Below are 24,695 nucleotides of genomic sequence, written 5' to 3'. Positions count from 1 at the left end.
AGACGTAATCAGGTTGGCATTCTTTTTCATTTCCAGTCAAATCAAAAGACTGATCCTTCAAGAACAGTTTTTCACCAACAACTCACCTGTGAAGTCCACATTTTTAGTTAACTGGACACATTTCAGATACTTGGGGAGAGAACAGAACAAACAGAGAAGACAGCAATGCTTGATGGCTCTTAGCAACAAGGAACCGATTAAATGAGATATGCCCTTGCCATTCCAGGCAATAAACGTGGCACTGTTTTCATTCTGTTTGGACATGGGAGAAAATTCTTCCCTGGCCTCAAACTTATGAAATCTCTACATCTCTTCAACATCACAAGAGATTGAAGTCTAAGTAACACAGTTCTCAGTGGCTCTTCCAGTATCTTGCTTTGACTTACTCTTTCAGTTGGCTATCTATAGGTCTGCTGAGCCTCTGAAGCATCTTATCAACAAATAAAGCACTGAAATGGAATAATTTTCATCCTGGTCAAATGTATGAACACAGGAAAATGACTTTGCAATGAGCTTTGGACATCTGTTTTCATCTCTACTCTGTAGGAGTTATATGTTACTCTATAGTACTAGTTTTGCAGGTAGGATAAACTATGTGGAGAATATCTTGCTTCATCAAAATCTGGAAAGCACTTAGTGATTCCAATTACTGTGGCTTAAGTTAAGGCAGTTTAAGTATCACTTTAAAGCAAATCAAATACTTAAGTACTTTGTGGATATGGGGTGTTAATAGACCAGACTGCAGGCCGGCTTAGAGAGGTCCATTTGCTACTGAGGAAAAAAGCAACTAGTGAGACAGCCTAGCTTCCCAAACAGTAGGCATGTTATACACTCTAGTATCTCTCTGTAAAAATCAGGACTTTTCTCCTTGTCCTTTTGTTCACATATCATACTCACAGCTAGAATCAGACGATCTCTTTCGACCAAGTCAGCTAGTTTATTCAAGAGCCTTCCTCTCTCTGAAGCATCCATTGTGCGCCAGGTTGACCCGAGCTCAAAAGCCTTTCTAGCTGCTTTCACTGCCTTGTCTACATCTGCCTGTGAGGAAAACAAAAACACTTATGTGATCAATAATTGGTTCTGTCATAAGCCTTTTTTTGCTGTTCAATGTGTAAAGTTTAGCATAAGTTTGACATAAAGTTGAAATAAGAGAAAAAAAGCCAAATCTAATAAAAATTAGTACCAGTAAAGTTAAATATATGGGCTATTTTCTTTCAAACACTTCTGCTGCTATTTCAGGAATGTAAAATTCTATGAGAAACAGATGGGTTCTCAAATTTCCAAAAAAAAAAAAATATATAAAAGAACTCTATTTTTAAAATTTAGATTTTTAAGCCCTTCCTATACATCAAGAACTTGCATTAATGATATAATTTAATATCTTTCATTTAGAAAAATAAATTCCTGAGTCTGTAAGGTAAATGCTTAGTTACTCCTCATCTGAAAGTATCTTACGGGGCAATGAAGACCAGGTTAGAAAAGCCTGTTCCTTAGGATGTTTCATAAAATGAACAAAAATTTATTATTAAGGAAGACAAAACAATAAATTTATTTTTGAAAGTTTTAAGAAATATTTATGTATAAAATTACTTTAAAAATTAAAAATAAGGCATGTTTAAAAAGCTATGCCTATGCATTCTGAAGTCTAAGCACTGTCTTTGCATATACCAGCTAATTTGTTTGTCCACTCATTTTTTTAGCGTATTTTGATATTTATCATTTGGTTTCCATTATAGAAGAAAAATCTACAATGAAACTATTCTGTGCAAAGGGTATTCCAGGATTTAAGGAAAAACAATTACAATTCCTTGAAAAAAGGCTTTTAGTATTTGGAATTTTTCTGTATTTAAATATTCTTTTAAAATTTACAGATGAAAATTGGTGACATAGAAAGGAGGTTTAATATAGATTTTTTTGTCAGAAACAAAAAATTTTGAGGAAAAAAAGAACAAAAAGGAGTTACTATATATGTTACATCTCCCAGAGAAATTTGCATGCAATATTTGAAGGATATCTTTCAAACATTTTTTTGTCCTGCTGTTTGCTAATATCTCCTCCAGGGGAATAATTACCAAGGTCGACTAAGTTAGCAAATTCGACCAAGTCAACACTATAATCAATTGTTTAAAACATGAACTAGATCTTGAATCTTTAACTGGTATTGTAGTCATCAACTAATTTTAAGAAGCTGTGAGTAGGGTATTAGTGGAAAGCCCAGCACAGACCTGTGAGGCAAAAGGCCACAGAACTTCCAAAAGCTTTTCCAGGAAATTTTGGAACAGATAGGAAGGAACTATATGAATAGCATAGCCATTACTATAGAGTGATACTGACCAGTCAGTATCAGACACTGACACCAGGTACCTAAAATATACCAAATTAAGAATTGATTTTCTTCAGAATCTGTCAGCATGCTGCCAATCACCTTATCACTATCTGTGACCCCTATCATATATTTTCTACATTGTTGCAATAGGATTCAAGGGTGATGGCTTGGACTTAACTGGAAAAGGAGAAGGGGAAAAAATATCATATGAACAATAATGACGTAAATTAAAGCTACATTGTCTGGTGTTCTTTCTACTAGAAGTGCAGAAATAATAAAAACCGAGAAAAATGATATAAGAATAGAGGGCTGTGAATGAAAGTAATAAAAAAAGATTGTTCCTAAACTGTATGAAATTTAATTTCATTACATAAATCTACACTATGAGTATAAAAACTCCTTTCTGAGCCAGTTCAGATTTTTTACAGAAGTACATTTAGTTTACATATGATGACTATTAGGTGAGCTGCTTTATTATTACTAGGGGCCTTTAGGATTAGGAATGTAGCTTGAAAGAGCCATCAAACTGGAAGAAAACAGTTCCCACCCACATATATGTCTGTTCTTTGTAATCTCCTCTTGTTTTTTAAAATACCACTGCAAGGCAGTGGACAGCCCTTTGTCAACCCCATTGTATGCACAAATTAAATTCCTAAAATCTCTTGGCTCATTATCTGAAGTCTAGCCTCTTCCATATTAGGTTCATAATGGCTGTGTAATTTACTAGATCTGCACAATTCACTAGGCAATTTAGTTAATAGCTGATGTCATTACACATTAGTTTGCAAAATTATTGAAGAGAAAGCAAACCTGTGTTTTGAATAGTATTATCTCTTTTATTTAATGAATTGTTGGAGAGTTTGTAAGGACAGAAAGCTACAAAAATTTTGAATGATAACTGAACAGTTGCAGGTTATGAGTAATCAAATTTAATTTAGAGGTGATAAATTATCAGGGTCTCAGCACTACTTACAGTGGTATTAAAGAAAAGAAAAACCTTCAAAAAACTTCAGGTGTTTGGATTTTTTAAAACTATTTCATTCCAGGTGAAATAATTAAAAGTCAGACTTTCTCAGTCATGTTTCTCTAAGAAAATGTTTAAATGCGACGTCATTATGACTTTGCTAATTTGTGGTTACTATTGCTCAAGTACTAGACAACCTTAGAGACAAAGATTATTAGATAAGATTACAGACCAGAGTGAGAAAGATGTAGTGAGAAGATGATTCTGAGTGCATTTCTCAAAAGAGAATTTTATTTCAGTGTGAATTCCTATACAGTAAATTAAAAGATTCTGAAAAAAACGTGTGCTTATTATATTGGCAATAATTTTTGGTGAACTTATAACACAGAAAAACTTTCAAGTTTTACATAAGTTAAAATGTGTTTAACATTTTGATGCTAAGCTTAAAAAATGCTTCTTATGCACAACATTCTAGAGATGTATATTTCTTGACTAAAATGAATGTATCATTTTCTGAGAAATGTGAAAAAAAATTTCACTTTTGGATGCAAGATTAACTTTGAAGTGGAACTGTAGAAAATTAAATATATATGTGCAAGAACCAAACCAGTAATTATAAAACCAGATTTATTTCCAGGTACAGTCGTCTCATAAAGTGGAAATAAAACCTTCATTTATTGTATTTTACTTCTCAGAGTATATTAAAAAAACCCTTTCTTTGGTCTGTACTTTTAATACTGTTAAGCACATTGTCTATCCTATTTAAAAAACTACCACCTTTCCTACATTTAAACTATATAGTAGCACTAGGCAAATCCTGTTCATAAGAAAAACACATAATGTAACAAAAATATAGAGATTAAGGCTTAGGTTTTCATTATATCTTTGATTGCATCTATCTGAAACTTTCCCCTACAGAATCTCATAAAAAAAAAAACGTTTCTTTGCAGTTTTGAACAATATTTTTAGTCACCTGCTTCATTGGTTCAATACGCTTTAAGGAGGCCAGTTTTATGGAATAAGTGACTATTTGATAGGCTACCTTCAGCATGAAAGTAATTTTTAGAACTATGTTCCAATATGTTTTTCACAAAACAAAATATTTGTAGGGGATAATACTGAGACTACACATAGCTAAATATACTCATGGTAGTGATCATCACAGAATTTGTGGGAAATGGTAGGTATTTGTCCTTTTTATATTTTCTATAAGGTAAAGCCTTATAGAAATGTGTCATGAACAAGATTATATTAATTTGTGATGAAGAAAACATAACAGAAAAATAAAATAAAATCCCACATAAATTTTTAAATGTCAATGACCACAGATAAGAAAAAGAAACAATAATATTAGTAAAACAAATCAGTAAAAAAATTTTTTTTCAGAACTTTTCTCATATGAGCTTAAGGTAGAGCAGTTTTTCAATGTGTCTTTACAAAAAATATTATGGTTTATTAAAAAAGAGTTTGTGAAAGAAGGTATACAGGATGAAGTAGGTTCATCTGAGGTGCTTTTACATTACACAAATGGCTGCTTGCCTTCCTACTTTTAAGATGCACTGAAATTAAAGTTACAGTTAAGGGCAAGAAAGAAAACCCTACCTTGTCACCCTCTTCAACCTCACAGATTTTCTCTTCAGTCGCAGGGTTAAAGACTGCAAATTTTTTACCACTGACTGAATCGTGCCATTCATTGTTTATAAATATCTGCAGGAGAAGAAAGAGTGCAACAATATTAGTAACACATATATAGCTGTTGTCTGTTGTATGTTTTAGTGAATAAACCTACCTTTCATAGCTGAGAGCTGCCAGATTGATAGATGTCTGAAATAAAACTGGACAGCTGTTACATTATTCTGAAGACATGAGTACTCACATACACACTTAACCAGGACAAGTTTTTTAAAATTCACTTCCTTTGGAGAGGAAAACTTTCTCTTCATTGCACTTTTATTTTGTTTCGTGTCATAAAAATATGCTGTTGTCAAGTGGTCCTTCCTGTCTCTGAAGTAGAAGGGAGGTTCAGCCCTAAATGACCTATGGAAAACTACCCAAGTTTCCCATCCTCACAGGGTTGGTAACAATGCCGGCCCTTTCTGTTACATGGCCTGACAGAAGTAAACCAGTCCTTGGATTTTGTAAGTGTAGTGTATTGAATTAAGAATATCTTGGAGATCACAGTTTTAATTAGCTTTTCTTTGACTTATCTTCAGCCTCTCCTGCCAAAAAAAGAAAATCCCAACAAAAACTAAACCAATCCATACCACCAAACAAGCAAAAGCAATAGCAGGGCTTTTTGAAATTGAAGCCGAGACTGAAAAAACCCTGTCATAGTAAATCAAATGAGTTAAAGAATCATGGAATGGATAAAGCTGGAAGGAACTGCAGTGGGTCGTATGGTCCAATCTCCCTGCTCAAGTAGGGAGATATTAGAGCACATTGCACAGAATTGCACCCAGATGGTTCTGTGTGCTTAGGACATACAAAAGGACCTCTGGCTGAAGTTTGATGTACTTATCTCTGTTCACAAATGCAAAACAGAGCCCGGGTCTTACCTGTGGGTGCACCAGATCTGTACTACTCTAGAGCCTGCCATCTCTGGGGCACTGTTGGTAAAATGATCAAAGTGGTTTAATTTCTTTTTTAACTGTAGGTTAACCTTGAAGCAGAAAGGAAATTGTCATTGAAAAGACCCAATAAATGCACAGCTGATGAAAAGAGGAGAACAAGTTGCTAATAAGTGCCTTGTACACTTGGAGTGGGCATGACACTGTATACAGTCCAAAGCTAACAAACAGCGCCTGTCCTTCTCTGCCTGACCCTCTGTGGTCTCTGGGTTCAAGTCAGTGATGAAACAGGTGTGCCATGCTAAGCTGTGCTACCATACCTTGAGCCCATCCTCCTGATGCTGGTGGGCCAGTGCACTCCCTTCTCAGTGGCTCCCTGTGCCATTGCATTCTAGGCGTGTGTGTGAGATCTTAATTGTACTCACCTACAAGGTAATGCCAGGCTCTGACTCACTGTACCGGGTGTTTTGAGCTCAAATTGTGATTTTCTGTAGAGTCAAGGCACCTTGACCCACAGTTAGCACAAGAGTCTAGCAGTGAGATCAACTAGCACTCTCCATTAGGACAAAGAACCTAGTGCTGCTGCTAAGAGTAGCAGAAACTTTGAAATAGAAAACCAGAAAACACTTTGGTGCTGGCAAAGTAGATGATGGTTGACTCAAGACATGGCAAGACAGTATCAAGATACCAGAACTGCAGGATAAATGCTTTTTGTCTTGAGGAAAAAAACTTGAGGAAAAAGTCCTTCCAACACAACATGTCATAAATATGTCACAGATTTCAGGGAATTAATTTTCTGCACAATATTAAAACTGGTTGAGTAGTTGTTAATACTTGGTAAATAGTTTATTAATACTTTATTAATATTATTTTATCATCAATATTGATATAATTACTATCCATGCATGGATATGGCAATAATCTTTTAATATATTAATATATTCCTGTATCGTATTAGTACAGTTCTCTATTTTTCTGCTTGTTATTATGTGGGCAACCTATATAGTGTCATTGCCACCTCCGACCATCAAGACTGACCAGAAAACTCCTGATTTAACAAAAGCTGTCTGAAATAAATATCTAAGTCCATAGAAATTTCTGATAGGTGAAGCAAGTTATAAGATTACCCACACAAAATTCCAATGTGGTAAAAGGACAGAGACAGCAGTTAAATGGTTAATATGACAAAAGCCATTGCCAAGAAAAGAGACAAAGTAAAAGGTAAATATTAACATAACACTGCTATGATGTTACAGTATGCCAAATTCATATCTGTCTGTGAAAGAAATAATAGAAAAACATACCATTTTTGGAAATATTTAAAGTGCTTGTTTGAATACTACATTTTTTGCACCAATCAATATCACCCATAATATTAGTTTAGAATATATTTCTTATTAATGTTTCTAATACCATTTCTGTCTAAAATATAACTTCATTACATTATATTATAAATATATACACACACACACAAACAATATTTTGTGAGAGTTGTATAAATCAAACTACCCATATATCTTTCATAAGCTAGATAGTGGCCTTGCAAAATAGGGGTAAGAAAGATGGGAAAGGAAAAAAATCAAAACTCTCATGTAAGCTGCATTAACACATTTCAGGCAGCTGTACTCATGCGGCCATGCTCATAAAATGCTGTGGAGCATTTTCTGCAAACAGGATGTGGATCTCTAAATCCAGGCAACACCTAAGTACCAGCTAACAGCAGCCTCTAGCAACAACCTTGACCTGCTGAGGAAAACAATGCTTGAGATCACCTTGCAATAGGTTAGAGCATTTTGTCAGTGAGTCAGAACTCCACTGACAGCCCCTCAGACACAAATGCAAAGGACCTACCCCTCTGTGGCAAGTGCTGTGCACTGGGTTGTCTGTGGTGACTGTCTACAGCCCACCAGGGTTACAAATCTATTTTGCAAAGATTTAGGAATATTGATACAGATGTTTTGTAACTGTTCACTGGAATTTTAGGAGAGAAGGTTTTTTAAATTATTGTTTCAACAACCCAAAGAGTAAATGACTGTTCAGATTTCTTTGCAGTAGAAGTGAAAATACAGATTTCCAGCAGATGAAACTACACGGTTGGAACTTGATATTTTAAATAAAGCACAGGCAGCATCAGTCAAAAACCCTCTGATGTCTTTATTCCTGAATGTCATAGGGCAATAAAATCTTGCATTTCTGAAATTATTGATTTCAGTTCAAATGATCTAATGCCATCCATTTGGTGTTGAAGTTACCTGCAAGGCTACAGGGATTTCTGTCCTTGTTTACACAGTTGTTTTTGTCACTCAGATGACCTGAGCAGAGAATAGAGAGAATGGAGACACAAGACCTGAACTTTGACTTTTTTGTTTTTTGTCATCTCAGTGTTTTCTTCAGTTCTGGAATACTTTGAAAGAATTTTGAATTCATTTTGAAGTATCTGCTAGATGGGAAGTGCCATATTTGAGGCTTCAGTGCCTCTGCAAAATAACTTAGAAATACAGATTTGAAAGAAAATTTCTGCTGTTGCATATTCAGCATCTTTCTATAAACTCACTGTTTGTTCGGGAGGAATTTCTATATAATTCCTAATTTTGATTTACATTATAATTCATACAGAGATGTAGTCAAGAAAGGTAATGGAACTAACTAAAAAGTGGCCTTCCCTAACTTAGCTGTTAAGGATAGCTTTTTAAACATGGAAATAAAGTTCTAAGCTATCTTCTGTTTAGATATCAGAAACTTTTCCAAACTTACAATATAAGAAAAAGCAAAGCTTCTTCCCACCTTAAATCTGCCCCTGGATATAACAAAACTTTTCTTGACAATCCTCTTCAAATGAGCCCAGTTTCCTGTTTTACAGAGGTAAAAGTAATCACCAGATTTGAGCCCTTGCTCATCTGACTGGTCTCAAGCTTTCTCATGTGGACTGTGAAGCAGGGCATTTCACAAAGAGCATGATTTTACAGACCAGGAACAATGAGGAGACACCAGGGCCAAGGCTGGACACGTGCTGGAGGCAGCTCAGCATCACTTGTGGGAAGTGGTGCACAGTGCTGAATAACTGTTATACCTGTTCGCTCCTGCTTATATAGATTGTGACAGCCATTCAGGGATTCTTGAGTACAATAACTGAAGAAAAATTTACTTGGTGGTAAATTTTATAGATACATCTAAGCCTTAAAGTTTTGCAGCCCAAGACGAGGGTCATTTCAAGTGCTAGAAGTTCTAATTTACTAGTCTAAAATTCTGTTATGAAATCCCACTGTATTCTTTGAGCAATAAAATTAAAATATGTGGCATTTCTTAAGGTTCTACCAAAGAATGAAAATTTAAGCTTTAAAGAAACATGTCAATATAGATGCTAGTGTGAAATCTCTTTTTTTTCTCCCCTTCAAGTTTCTTCTTACAAGAATTTTATATTTGGCTAATATTTCATCTTACTTTTTTTCTCTCCCTTGCAATATACTATTATTTATGCAGGAATTACATTTTACTGCTGCAATGGACTAATAATCAGAGAACATACTCTTTCTATTAAATATTATGTAACTTTTTGCTTTTCCACTTAGTGACTCTGTGTCCACAAACTGAGCTGATCTTAAATAGAGTAAGTTTCTATAGAAACTTTCTAGCTCATTTTCCCCAGGTATTCCAATTACATTTTTGAGCTTTTATGCCTGACCTTTGTTTTTGAAGCTAGTGGCTGCAGCATTTTAATGTTAAGCTATAATTTTTCTTTACTCAGAGTGTCTTATGCTTCCACACATCCTTACATTCCACATGTGGCTGAGCAAGAGAATGTTCAGCCCTTTTCTTCCCCTCATGCAATTTGACAACCTAATAATTAACTAATCTTATTTTCTCTGATTAAAGGGGTACTACAGGGTTTAGTGTATGTGAAAGCATCATGACAGAAAGCATTTGTCAAGTAATCATTGTCTAATTCCTCAGTGTTGACTAAATAAAATATTTACTAACACATTTTTAGCTAGCTACCAAAACACATTGGGTTAGTGGAAATATCTTTAAAGGAGGTTCATATATGAAACCAACTCAAGATTATTTTATGATTCAAAATCCAAGCCAATTTCAGTGTTTAAAATACATTTGATTTGATGTCTGAAAGCCAAATTTCATGAAGAGTGTTACGTGTTATTCCAAATGTAAAAGGCTTACCCTGAAATATATCTATACCAATCTATAGATCATTTAGGTAATGAACCTTGTGAAAAGCCATAAATGATCCTAAACATACAAAATAAAATAGAGAGACTGTTAAATAAAGAGTCCTTGGAACATGTCCTGCAGATGTCTCTTCAGTTCCTTTTGTGATGACTGTTGGTATTATGCAATGGTAGAAAAAGATAAATTGGAGGTTACGAAGATGAAGGATCTCGTTCTAGCTGATTTAGACAGAAAGGTTAATACATCAGCAGTAATTAGTGCTTCCCTCATTGTGATCCTTCCAGTGTTACTAGTCACCCACAACCTATGTTCCAACTTGTATGGGACAGGAGAGAAATGGGATGGGTACACAAGAGTGCAAAGGCCTTATTAAATTGGGGGATGAGTGTTGTGAATGGGGTGACATTTCTGTTTTCCCAACTCCCTATCCCTCAGTACACTGCTGAGGCTTTCAGACAATCCTATGTGATATTTGAAGAGAGGAGAAAAGCATTGCAAAAATCAAGCCTCCACAGATGTGTGCTAGATTTTGTAAACAAGGGCATTGCTTTTCTACACAGTTAGAATTTGTACACAGCTTTTAAGGGAATGGTACCTATTGTCAAGGCAAAATAAATATTTTATATGTGACACTCTCCTTGATTGCACACTACAAACTAGACTTTTCAACAATGCTGGTTGTCTTTTGGTTGGTTTTTTGTACTATCAGAATAGATTCTTAGTAATTAAATATTTAAAAAGGATGGACACATTTACAGGAGTTTGTGTTTTGCATATTCAGTTACATCACTTGGTGTTTTTTGTGTATTAGTCGTTTTCCCTTAGAAAACTAAAAAATCAAAGAGTAAAAGAAAATTTTTTTTGAGACAGGAAGAGCAGTAGCAGGCTACTGCATGGCAGAACTACATATCTTTCCTGTTAAATATTTACAAAGTAAGATCCTGTGTGATTTATTCAAGAAAGACATGTAGTGGAACATGGTTAGGCTTTTTCCATCAGAAAAAAAGGATAACATGGAATTTAAAAGAACAAATTTAGATGAATACCTACTTTAGGAAAAGAAATTAAACAGTGGTTCTAGAAAATAAAATTATTTCCCTTGCAATGATATCAAGAAAAATAAAAGAACAGTAACCAACAATCTCCAGAGTTAAGAGGTCCTTTCTGATCAATTTAAACCTGAATGTTTCAGAGGGCAAAGTTTCTGTAAACACTTTTCCAAAGTTCTAGCAGATATCTGTGTGCTATGATACAATATTATGATATAAAACCAGCAGAGTCTTCTAAAGCTGGGAACACAAGTCTGGATTCAGACCTTTTTTATATGTATATTTCTAGCTCTATATGGAAAGAATTTTCTGTTTCAAGGAGTTTACGGTAATATTACATAGTTAGATTGGTAGACTATATCTAGTTCATTAGTTACATTTTTACCTGAAAAACAAATTCAAAACCAGATTCATTTTCTCTAATGTAAATATCTGACCAGAATTAATATTATTTCAGTTTTGTTTCCACACATCCCTTTTCATGTAAGTTTATCTGGTATAATTACTTGAATCTGCTTATAACACAATGCAATATGCTAACATTTTAATTTGCTGTTTTAATTCACTATTTTGAAAAATAATATAGTAGAAACATTTCCTTCTTTGCTCTATTTATACTTTCTAGTAAACTTATCACTGATGAAAATTTGTTTCAGGAGAAAAACAACACCCATACCAAATGGAATGTGGAACAACTCTATCATGCATGCACATATAGGTGCTTTAAATTAGGTTAAAAGGATCACTGAGCATCACTTGCTAATATGTAAAAAATCAGAATTCAGCCAGAATAAACATTTTAAGCACTGATTTACAGTGTCTTCCATAGTTCATATAAGGTTAAAATGAGCACGTCCTACTGTCTGAAGTGAATTAATAAGAAAGATTAGGAAAAGTAAGTGCTACTAACCTTGGTGTACTTAATTTTCAGATCTTTTAATGGTTCTGGCAGCGCTGGCATAACTGGAGCAGGATTGCCATCTGAACCTTGTTTCTTCATGACTGCAGCTGAGAGGTTTGAGGATGTTCCTGAAACGCAGGTGAAATAAGGTATAAAGGGAATACAGTGATTTTTGCCCTGACTGAGCTCTTGGCTTTATTTGTGCTTTTTATCTGAAGCAGCCATGGTATATTTGCATACAGGAGTATGATTGGATGAAAGAATTCATCGCGAAGAGAAAATGACACTACTTATTTTTATGACCAGAAGCAACAGCCTTTTCAGTGAGCTGAGACCTCGATGAAGCACATGCTGCTGAAACAATCTGCCCAGGCAGACACTACGAATTCCTAACTGGAGAACAGAGCTTAAGACCTCCTCATCTTACCTGTAAAATTGCTTTCTCCCAGTAGGCAGGTATCCAGATTCTAAGGGAACTCCTTCACGTACTTGAAGGCAGGTCTGAAGGTAAAGACAGACTTGCTAGCTCTGAAAACAAACCGAGCCCTTCTTACTAGAAGGTTGATGAGAATAATTACCAGAGCTAGAAAGCATTCATTGAAAACAAGCCACCTTAGGTTACATTTTAATATGTTCAGAGTACATTAGAAGTAATGTAAGTAATGTTTGTTTTGTGGATCACGGAGATAAGAAAATACTAGGTTGATAAAAAATCCTTCATGTGTTTTTCAAAAATGTGAAGGTGGAAAAAATAATCAATCCAGAAAAAAAATTCTCCCTGAGTTGAACTAAACAAAAACTTGTTTTTTTCTTCTAGGCAACACCAAAAATTTAAGGACAAAGTTTTTCACACAGTGCCCTTGGGAATATCTGAGTCCAAAACAAATTGTTCAATAAACTAGGCTTTTCTACCCTGGATGGAACCCAGTTTTCTGTTCTGATTATTCAAAGAAAAACATATATCTTGCACAGGCAAATAATTTTATAAGGTACAAGAAACTCCTTTTTTCATCAAGTCCTGCTTTTTCTGATTAGTGGTCTCACAGAACCTGTTTTTACATACTAGGCTTCTGATTAATCCACAATGGATCCTCGCCATAGAATTACATTATCTTATTGCTTTCATTAACAGAGAATTGGAGAATTCACAGCTCACAGTTATTTCATGTAGTTCATATTTTTGAGCAGCATTTTCAGACTTTAACATTTTGGGTTACAGTGTTTGCTTGCCTTAGAGAATGTCTTTGAGTCTCATGTCTCATGCAGAAAAAAGAATGTCTAAATAGGGTTTGTTTATTTTTATGTGGAATATTACTTTGCAATCTTATTCTTGTGTAGAATTTTTTTTCCAGACTTACACACTAAAATCTGCTCTAGCAGTCTTCCTGACACTAATTTCTCTATTAACCAATTTGTGTCTAGTTAATACCTCTGGAAATTGCTCAGATTTGCCTAACTGGAGATGCAAAACACAGATCAGTGGATTTGTCTGGTTTCAGGTAAAGCAAAGGTCTCTCTCACAGATGAGAGTGTTTTAAATGCATTCTAATTTAGGTACCATTTTATTCCAAATTAAAAAAAGAAAATGTTTAAACTAGAAGTTAACTATTATAACTCCTTATGAAAATGATAATATATATCTTCTTTCCATACCTATAAAGGACAGCCTGAAATCTCTCTAGACAGGCTTTAAAGATGCTGGATGAAAAGTTTCAATTTTTCCAAAAATGCGAGTAATCACTGCTTTGTTTTCCACACCATTTATTCATTTAAGACATACTTTAACCCTAAGACATACTCTAACCCTAATCCTAACCCTAACCCTAACCCTAACCCTTTTCTCTTTCTTTTTCCCATTTTCACCCTTGGATTTCATGAATCACCTTCACTTTCCTATTTATTTTCAGTCTAGGAATGCTTTTAGCCTACTGCAGGAAATATTTTATTTTCCTCATGTACCATACTCCAGTTTATTCTAGCTTTCTGCTATTTTCATTCTAGGACTTTTTCCCCATCCTGAGTCACAATTCTTTCATATTTCACCTAAATAATGATATGCAATTCAAGACTTATAACTATTTATAGGACTGTACTATTATTTCAAGTAGTGAGTTATATAAAAATTGGATAATACAGCTATTGAAGCTTACATAGTTTTGTTGTTAATGTTTTCTTGGAATGTTATATTCTACCTAATTCTTTCCTTTCTTTGGTCAATAATTTGCTTGTTACTTGGTATCTTTTCACTGCCAAAGGAAGGATCTCAAGAGACTACACACCCTGGCAAAGTATGTGATGTATTTTCTGATTTTGTGATAGCGCTTTCTATATTCCAAAGCGTAATATTTATTCCAGTTCAAAACTACTGACTTCCCCTGTTTAATACAGAAAGTTCATAGAGGAACAAGAGTAAAGGTCCACTGTGCAAGCTGCAATTAAGCTGTGATATGCCTTGCTGAATGACATTGGCTAGGGTAAAATGCGAGACCAATGACTGCATGAACTTTAGGTCTGACCTGAGTCACTCTGTGTCAGGAAGTTAAGTAAAAGTTTTATGCTAGAAAAAAGCTGTAAATAGTTTTTCTGTGTGTGTCTTCTCAAAGATTGGACAAAAAAAATTAATAACAAAACACAGCATACCAAATTACAAGTTCTCCTCATATGAGACCATACAGTGGGACATCGACAATGTTGCAACATTTTCATTGAGTTCACTGTAGTCTAAGTGTGCAAATTATTGAGGCCATATTCATTACGTAAGATTTTATTTAATAACCAGAACTGCACAGATGAAGGCAGAGCTTCTAGTTGGGCTAGCTGGAAATTCAACTAATGAAACCAGTGTGTCACAACAACAAGCCAGATGTGACCTGTGACTGGATTCTTGTCCCTAAACACAATGCTAGTTCCATCTGCAATGCCCTGGCCTTTCCTACCTGCCCTGAGATATCAGTCCAGGAGCAATTTTTGATTTTACTTGGCATTTTTATGTGAGTGTATGCTGAACTAATACTGTCTGAAAGCCATGATTTTGTTCTATGCCCTTCTAGCATTTCATAGAGAAATATTTACTATATATTGTGGAAGAAGATTATTCTGGGAATTTCGTTTATCCAGAAATTACTTTGATTTTTCTGAAGGCCATAAACTCTTGGGATTTTACACCCCATAAGTAGGCACAATCTTGTATTTTTTCTAATCAGTCTTCAGAGCAGTAAGAAAATCTGTTCCATAGGTTTCTATAGGAAAAAAACTTGTCCTTCATATATTTGATCATTAAAGAAATCTAATTCTTATTTTGTTCTAGATGCACAGGTCATGTAAGATTGTATGTATTTATCTTTAACCACCTCTAATGTCAGAGGACATTAGAGTGCAAGGACTTTATTGCAAGTAAACAAAGAGTAGATGCTCTCTGCCTTTGTATTTTGTCACTTACAGCTCTGGAAACTTTTCAAACTAAATACCTCTCTCATCCAATGACCAATCAGAATTACAACCTGAATTACACAACACCTTCTAAAAGGGAACATAAAAATCTAAGTAACCTCTAAAAAGTTGCTATAATTTAAAACACTGGAGATAAATAATCTTCCATGGTGACTTATACAGTACTGTCCAAAGTTCTCTGGGGTAGGGGTTGCACAGGATACGCTGCTGCACTCAGTAGTTGTATTGCATCATCTGTGCTGAATTCAGACTGAGTCTTGAATGCTGAAGTACAAGCCCAGGCTTTATAAAACCTCACAGTTTAAAAAGAAGGAAAAATCTCTTTTGAGACAATATCTCTGTTATTAAAAATCTTGATTACCTGAAACATTTCTTCCAAATTCAGAATATACAGGGAATTCAGAAAGGGAATTATTCAGGGATTTGAACAGATCCCTCATTGATACTGTCATAAATTGACCATTAAGTTAGAAGTGGAATATTTAAGGATCAAAAGCACCAATATGTGTTTTGAAAGTGGGAATCCCCGAGATCTGCAAGATCACTGGATTCTTGTTCTGAAATTCTCTATGCTCTTTGGCAATCTTCTTTATAGCATTGCATCAATGGTAGTAGAACAGAAGCAGTGGCTGCTGTTTAGAGTGATGGGGAAAGGCAGACACATCAGAAATGAGGCAGAACTGATGTGAAATTCGTGCTTTTTTGCCCATCCAAATCGAGAGTCCAAATCTTGGTAGAATGTGCAAGTCCTCCGAACTCTAATTGCAAAAAGTGCTGAAGTAAAAATGCCAAGATTTTCAAGGTTACAGAGCAAATTCCTTTGCCTTTTTGCAGGACACTGACTATCCTGCATTTCTGAAAATACAAGTGCTCATTTAATGTAATTACCAGTATCTCTGAGCAAAATTAGCAGTTCTTCAGTCATTATAAAATTTCTGTAATATATATACTCATGGAATGAGACAGTACACACATGGATATCTATCTGAGTTTGAAATTTGAACTCTGTTAATGAAAAATCTTTCCTGTTGCAACATGGACAATAACAGTGTAGTAAGATATGTCTTGGAATATATTTCTCCAATCTCTTAATTCTTGTGGTAGGTGACAGGATTTAAGGAAATGACATGAAGCTGAGTCAGGGGAAGTTTAGGTTGGATATCAGAAAAAGGCTTATCACCCAGAGGATGATTGGGCACCGGAACAGGATCCCCAGGGAAGTGCTCACAGCACCAAGCCTTCCTGAGTTCAAGAACCATTTGGAACACACTCTGAGGCTCATGGTGTTGCTCTTGGGGTGTCCTGTGCAGAGCCAGGAGCTGGACTCAATGATCCTTGATTCCAGCTCCATGGAATCCTTTCTGTGCTTCTGTGACTTCCATCTCACAATGACATTTCAACAGTACAAGAATAAATTGTGACAGTGGGTAGGTTTAGGCTGCTGCATTTCATCTTGAAAGCTGGAGGGAAGGGATGCCATCCAGAGACACTCGAACCATCCAGAGAGGCTTGAGAGGTGGACCTGTGAGAGCCTCATAAACTTCAGCAGTCCTGCATCTGGATTAGGGCAATCCAAAGCACAAAAACTGTTTTGGCAAAGAATAGATTGTGAGCAGCCCTAAGGAGAAGGACTTGCAGGTGTTGGTGGGTGAGAATATCAACAATATTTTGACAATTTGCACTGACAGCCCAGAAGGTTAACTGCATCTTGAGCTGCACAAATAGAAATGAGGCCATCAGGTCAAGGGAGGTATTTCTCTCCTCTACTCTGCACTAATGACACCTCATCTGCAGTGCTGCATCCAGCTCTGGGGTTGCCAGCATAAGAAGAATGTGGACCTGTTGGAACAAGTCAGGATGCTCAGAGGACTGGAGCACCTCCTGCAGGGAAACATGCTGAGAGGGTTGGGGCTGTTCAGTTTGAGAAAAGAAGGCTCAGGGGAGATCTCACGGCAACCATTGGTAAAGGCAGCCTGGCACAAGGAAGCTGGAAAAGTGAAGTTTCATGAGGATGTGTAGTGACAAGAAGTTCATGGCTCTAACTGAAAAAGGGCAGGTTTAGGTTGGGTATCAGAAAAAATTCTTTACTGTGAGGGTGGTGAGGTGCTGCCACAGATTGCTCAGAGAAGCTGTGGATGCCCCATCTCTGGAAGTGTTCATGGCCAGGCTGGAGGAGGCTCTGAGAAACCTGGTCTAGGGGAAAGTGCCCCTGCCCATGGCACAGGGGTTGGAATCAGATTATACTCAATGTCTCTTCCAATCCAAATCATTCTATCATTCTATAATGCCAAATACATTTTTAGAATTATTTATTTCTCTTTCTGCTAGTTGGACATCTGCTCATTGTAGTCTACAATTTTTGGTAGTATTATTCATAATGGATATTGGTTTTTGGAAACAGATGTTTTATTTTCGTATATAGGGAAATTTACACACAAAATAATGACTAAGACATGATCATAAAAACATAAAACTAAAATAAAAGGAACTGGATATATTATGGGACACAGAGAGTGAGTAGTGATGCAGGAATTGTTACACCATTTTAAAAAACATTTATCTGTAGAACCCATTTCAGTTACAGGAAGTAATAGTCTTTGTAATATAAATTAAAAGACTATCTATGTCATCATTACAGCATTTCTTAGAAGTTGCAGGAATTTTTGGTAGAATGTAGTATATTTCACTTCCTTAAATTGAAATGCCATGCAACTGTTTTTTTTTTCTTCTTTTTTTTTTTACAGTTTATGATAAAAAAGCTCATACAAAAGTAAAAGGTACTTTTATTTTTGTATGAGTTTCTGTGGAGAAGGCAATCAAGCAGAATTAAATGAAAAGAACTCAGCATAGTCTGATGCAACAAAAGTCTATCAATTTCTAGAGAAAGAAGAAAATTCTCACAAAACTGGGATAAGACCTGTAGAAAACCATAACTGGCTTGTAAAGGTCTCTTTTCATTTGCCCTAAAATATGGAATATAAACAACTGTATTTTACTCTTATCAAAAGAATTTTCCATACTCACCTTATTCTTACTTATTCAATCCTGAGAGCATTTGCCATTAAAGTCATAGAAAGAGTCAACTAATAAGTTATCATATGACAAAAGTATGTTTTTTTCAATTAGGCTAAGTGAGTTTTCACATCAACAGGACAATTTTAATTAATACATGTCAATTGCTTTTCTAACTTTATGAGCGCAGTCAACACTAATGTCCTTGTTGCAATACTAGATGGAATATCTGGTCTGAGAAAATGAGAACTCTTTACAGAATAGTATTATCAGAACAATGCATTAGTTAATAAATGAGCACAGTTCTGTTGTAGACTATAAGTCCAGTCTTGGCAGCATAGAATGACTTCTCTTTAGAGTATCTTTTTGTGAACCAGAACAAATTTATTCCTCTTTTTCCTGTTAAAAATTAAACTAATTTTTTAAACTTTTTTTGGTACATAGTTCAAATGAGGGAGCAAGTAATAAGTGATGCAATAATTTGAAGATTTCTCAAACAATTGATTACAAATAAAGAGAAGGATTTTATGGCACGGGTCACAATAAAAGCTCTTATCGGTGAACTTCATAAATAATTTGATGTAAATCAGTTGAAAAAAACTGGTCAGGGTTAGATCAGAATCAGACCCAACACTAGTTATTAACCTACATTGTTAGGAACAATTACTGCCAAGTAATTTTCAGCATTTCCTCCATGAACCTTTGTTTCAAAGCCAAGTTTTAGACAGCTTCAACTGATTTTACATAATTGCTATGTGTGCTTTTTAAGCCTCTGTGTAGTAATTGTGTTCTTCAGCTATGAAAGACTCGCAAGTGAAAACAACCCTCTTTCCTTCTAATTTTAATGTTCTGAAGAGAATCTAAAAGAAGTCTCTGTACAGCTAAAATTAAAAATAGTCAGTTATATTTAATGTCTACCTCCTTCTTTGATATTTAGAAACAATTATCTGAATGAATATTCCTTAATTTCTTTACATCAGCTTTTATTATATTAATGTTACTATCTTATGTTAATTATCAGCATCATCATTACTACGCTACGTTTGAAAGCTCATTTTTGTGTGTTTTGGTATAGGATGTATTAGGTTTTGAGCTCTCTGCAGTGAAAAAAATCCAAATCTTTTTACTCAAGATGAGTTCCTTTTCCCTACGTCATGGTAGTTAACTGCTAGAATAGAATTTGAAACTTGCAATTAATAGAAGGCATCAAGAGAATGTCTGCTGAAATTGCAGCTGGACTGATGTAAAACTAATAAGAAGTCCATGATTATTAATTTTGGTCATCCTGTCCTTCCAGTCCCTACTCTAACTTGCTATTTATTATTTATACTAGTATTTCCAGGAAGTTCCTACAGAGCTGGCTAGAAATCATGCATTAGAAAAATAATCTTGATGTCAAAATTGCCCTTTATAACACTTGAAATGTAATTGGAACTGCTAAGAAGGAACCATATTTGCAGTAGGAAAGTGACTTATTAGGAATAAAAACCTTGGCACAGTGACTAATCACACAGCATTTCCAAATTGACTGTGACACTCAAGTGCTTTCCTTGTATTGCAATGCCGATGGAGGATTTTGATGGATTTCCAACTCCTCTGTTTCCCAACTTTTTAGTTTAACTTAAACAAACAAACAAATTTTATGAAGCAAGACCTGCCTTTGTTTGCAAATTTCAGGGAGGTTTCTGTGGATGCCATCAGAGATTGCTGTTTCTAGTGAGAAGTGAACTTTAACCTGGTTGTAAATCTGTGCATCTCTGGTCCAGGGAGCTAGGACTCAGGGTTCAAAATCCAATACAGAATAAAACTTTTGCAGCACCTTATGAAGAGTCTCTGTTTTCAGATGATCGAGTCTAGTCTCCTTTTAAGATGATTAGCAAGATTTTTATTTAATCCTGTTCTTTAGTTAAAGCCTTAATTTCAAGTTTAGATGTAGTGAGTTGGCTACATTACCTTGTAATTTGTTATTCCCATTTCTCTCTACTTTGTCATGATTACAGAATCACAGAATCACAGAATCAGCTATTTTGCAAAAGATCTTTGGGGTGATCAAGCCCAACCTGTGACCCAACACCACCTTGTCAACTAGACCATGGCACTGAGTACCACACCCAGGTTTTTCTTAAACGTCTCCAGGGACAGTGACGCTATCACCTCGCTGAGCAGCCCATTTCAATGCCCAATTGCCCTTTCTCTGAAGAACTTCTTCCTAATGTCCAAATGCTTATAATCAAATTCTCATGTATTTGTTGGTAGAAATATTGTAGAATATTGTGTGTATGCTACTCATTAGCATCACCGGTGAATGAAAATTAACAGCTAAAGCAGTTGACTAGGATTGTTGAAGAGATGATGTGATCAGTCCAGCATCCACTGAATCCTGTCAAGAGCTTTCCTGTTGTCTTGCAAATCTTCTGAAGGAGCAGCTCTAAGTCCTGGTAATCATCTAATGAAATAAGTGCTTTTAAAAAGGAATATGAGTTATGAGAAATTTGAAGTGTACTAGTAGTTTCTGTAAGATGCCTTGAATGCATTTCAGGATGGAATATAGGTGATAACAATGTATTACAGGAAATCAGGTTCAAACATACTTTGGGAACTAATCTTTTAGCTTTTCTACAGAAATGTGTTAGCCAGCAGAATTACACATGCAAACACAGCAACAGTAAATCTTGGAAGGAACCAAACTTATAGTGAAGCCATACCTCTGTATGTTGTGTGTGACGCTATTCACTTTTCATCTAAAATTAGAAGTATGCTTTGTGGATGTGCCACCTGTGGGTGTATTTGTTTTTTACTGCAGATAGATAGAACAAGATTTGCCTTTTGGGACTGATTCAATGAATACATTTCACTTTTCTTCTAAGAAGAAAATTAGAAAAAGAAGGGAAATTCCTTCTCAAAGGAGTAAGAATGTTTGAAATGGGAACATTGTTATCCAATAAAATGCTTCAGTATTTAAATAACTTATTGCAATTCTGAGGAATAAAAATGATTGCAAATATTTTCTGATTGTTACAGAATTTATAAGAAAACAAGAATAACATTTGGGGTTTTTTGGTCCAAGAATTGTAGCATGTCTTCTCCTTCTTTTTCCATAAACACATGAAACCCTACACTCTCAGAGTGCTTTTCCTGTTTGATGTTTTTAACATGAGGCTAATGCTCTGATCATCTGTGGATGCAGCCCTGGTAATCTACATAATTAAGACTGTAAGTAAACTTCTTTTTTAGATGATTTTGCATAACGTTACTTCTGCCAGAGTGTCCCTAGAAAAGACTCAGGTTCAGACCTTTAAAGTAAATCTCTGAGGCATTCTATATATTTTTTAAAATTAAGTTAAAATTATTTCTATTTTAATTTAACCATACAAATTACAAGGCAGTAGAAAAATTTAAAACCTCCTTGTTTCTTTTAATTTGTGTAAGAAAAACTATGAGAACTACAAACATCAAGGTTTCTTATTCCTGAGATAAATAATTATGTCAATAAAATTTTAGTGCATTTTTCAATATGTTGCTGAAGACTGCCAAATACATATTCTCTGGCATATTGCTTTGGTAGTGAGAATTCTAGGGTTTATGCACAATCATTATACTAAGTACTGAAAAAGTTATTTGAATTATGCATTTCCTGGATGATAGTTGTATTCTGGCATTATAATGATAGCAATAAACTGAAATTTACTTGGATGATCAGCACATCATGCTGGAGAAAGCAGAAGCAAAAATAAATCAAGGGCAGGAGACAGTGGTCAAAAACAGAGTTACTATTTATTCCTTACAAATTTTAATGAAAAACAAGCAGCATATAGCTAAAGTTATAAATCTGGCTTGAAAAATTAAACTATTACTTGCCTTTCTTTTTTGCTTATCTTGCCAGACTCCACTGACACAGATGTTTTGCAGACAGTGGAAGACAGCATTTAATCTTTCATAACTAACATAAACTGTTGTTTTGCTCTGGATAAGTTCCTTTGTTAGTCCTTTTTCATTGTCAAGAAAGATTTAAAATTTCATCTCAAAACTACGTAAAATTCTGATGTTTTCTCAAAACGCTCCCTGAAATTTTGTATTAATTTGGCATAAGCAAGTAGGAAAACTTTTACTTAAACAGAAGGTAAAAACCAAGAGGGATTGAAGGGAGAAGCAGCAGAGGAAAAAAGAGACTGCCAAACTACATACAAGTTAAATCTTAGAATGTTAAACAAAATGTTCTGATGAAACGAAGATTCAGCTACTGGGGGCTAACATATGAATTAGAATAAGAGAGAATTGGATATATCGATCTACTTAAACAACCTGAGTTAATGTAAGCAAACATGTTAGGAAAGATCTCAATAAGAAATTTATGTTTTGTAGTTTGCACTTTGAATATTTTCCCATTCTAGATTAATGATGGCTAAATCCTCCTTTTGCCGCCTTAGTGAGAGCACAAGCATACAATTTACATTTCCTTGCAATGGATAAACATCCACACCTCTGTGATGTGCCTTTTGAAGAGAAACGTCCCCAAAGCAATTGTCCAGTTTTCCAACTGCTGGAAGCTAGAGCTTGAGCTGCAGTTCCACTTTTCTGGGCATAAACCAGTTTTTTTTCTGGGCTCTCAGCAGAACAACTTTTCTTCCTGTGCAGTAGTCAGGTAATCACAGTAGCTGGGAGCATACAAGGGCACTCAGTCTCTTTTCTAACACTGAAACTTCTCACCTTTTTAGTCATGATTCCTTGATAAATCTGCTTTCCCTGTGTCTTGTTTTAAATTATTGTAGTACACTAAAAGTGTATGTGTACTGTAGTAATTTACAACCTGACACACTAGGTACACTAGAATATGTTCTATTTTGTTCTTCTCTCACAGGTAACTGCAGTATCAGTTTGGAGTCTACTGTCTATGAATTCTTACACCTTCTTGTCTGTTTTTCACAAGATTTACTTTCCATTTTTATTCTTTCATCAATAGGAACTCTTTCAGCAAAATCCATATAGTTGATTTATTGTGAGAAATCAAATAAAAAAAATTAAATACGTACTTGCAATAATTAGGTAGTACCAGTGTAAGAGCTGTCTAATGTTTTCCAAGACTGGAAGTTCTTATAGACTCAAACCTCTCTAACCACTTCCTTTCAAAGTGTCCTTCATTGCCAAGGACACTTAATGATGGAAAATAATACTGTCATATCTCTGTGAAAAGAGAAGAATATTTCTACTCAGTAGTTTTTCTGAAAACACCACTCAGGAGTGTTCTGAGTAAAACTACAGAATAGCTGTTCACTGAGGAGAAATTACATGAGATTCAAGTGCTGTAGTTTGCAATGAAAAGCAAGAAAAATTTTAAAATTAGAGCATGTTTATCTAGCTAGAAAAGTAATGTAAGTTCATATAAAGTCAAAGAGTACTGTTAAATTGTCACAGGATGGAAGGAAATTTATCTATACTTTTAGTACTCACAGTTCAGGAATGTTCAGTGCTCAAGGAATTGCATTTCAGTTCACTTAATACAATCACAAGTATTTAATCATAGACAGCAGGTTTTGGATGGAAAGACAATCCGTTTAAAATGTTCTGAAAGACAAAGTGGAAAAGTTGCTTTGACAATATTTTTCTTGTGATTTATTTTCCCATCTCTTCTCTTTATGATGGCATGTAAAGCAAACTAAAATGAACATTTTATTCTGTTGGTCTTAATAAAGTCTTATAAAGTCTTGTCTTGTTTTAGAGTAGCTACAGTTGTGCAATAAAGCTTTTGAAAACAAGACAACATCAAATACACTTACTATTTTTTATGAGGATAGAGAAATAGCTATCTTGCCATGCTACCTCTGTGACAACTGTAAGAGTGCATAAGGGTAAAGTTTCAATAAGGCATTTCAAATCCATCCCCTTTTTTCCTATCTAATCCCTAATTCCGTCATTAACTGATGTACAGAATTAGTTAAATAATATACACTGAGAACATATTCTGAAGGCTATGTGCTTTTGTACAATATTTCATCGTTCAGTTTATACAAATACCACAAAGAAATTTCTTAAAATTAGTCATGGCAATTTGTTTTCAAAAAGGTTTTAAAATTTCAAACACACAAAAATGTCATAACTCCACAAATACACTCAAATAAAAGTTCTCTGATTTCTTTTTTATCTTTTCCCAGACCTGAACACAAAATAAGAAAAGCTGCTTCCTTTGATCTAAAAAGATATTACTTCTGAAGGCTCTAAATTTTATTTACTACTAATTTTGCTT

At 34.9% G+C, this 24,695-nt stretch overlaps 1 protein-coding gene across 1 annotated transcript in view; it reads right to left on the bottom strand.

The window, feature by feature from the left end:
- ALDH1A1 (aldehyde dehydrogenase 1 family member A1) overlaps nt 1-12,169 on the bottom strand; it is a 29,240-nt gene extending 17,071 nt beyond the window's left edge. Inside the window, exons 1-3 of the mRNA XM_005423420.2 lie at nt 12,002-12,169; nt 4,893-4,997; nt 898-1,038 (exon numbers count right to left, since the gene is read on the bottom strand). Of these exons, the coding sequence (XP_005423477.1) occupies nt 898-1,038; nt 4,893-4,997; nt 12,002-12,091 (336 nt within the window). The 5' untranslated portion in view covers nt 12,092-12,169. The remainder of the gene's footprint in view (nt 1-897; nt 1,039-4,892; nt 4,998-12,001) is intronic.
- Between the last annotated feature and the right edge of the window lie 12,526 nt (nt 12,170-24,695).

Source organism: Geospiza fortis, unplaced genomic scaffold, assembly GCF_000277835.1.
Source record: "Geospiza fortis unplaced genomic scaffold, GeoFor_1.0 scaffold279, whole genome shotgun sequence".
Taxonomy (NCBI): domain Eukaryota; kingdom Metazoa; phylum Chordata; class Aves; order Passeriformes; family Thraupidae; genus Geospiza; species Geospiza fortis.
Note: the sequence above shows the minus strand (reverse complement) of the source record. Positions and strands in the feature narration are given on the sequence as shown.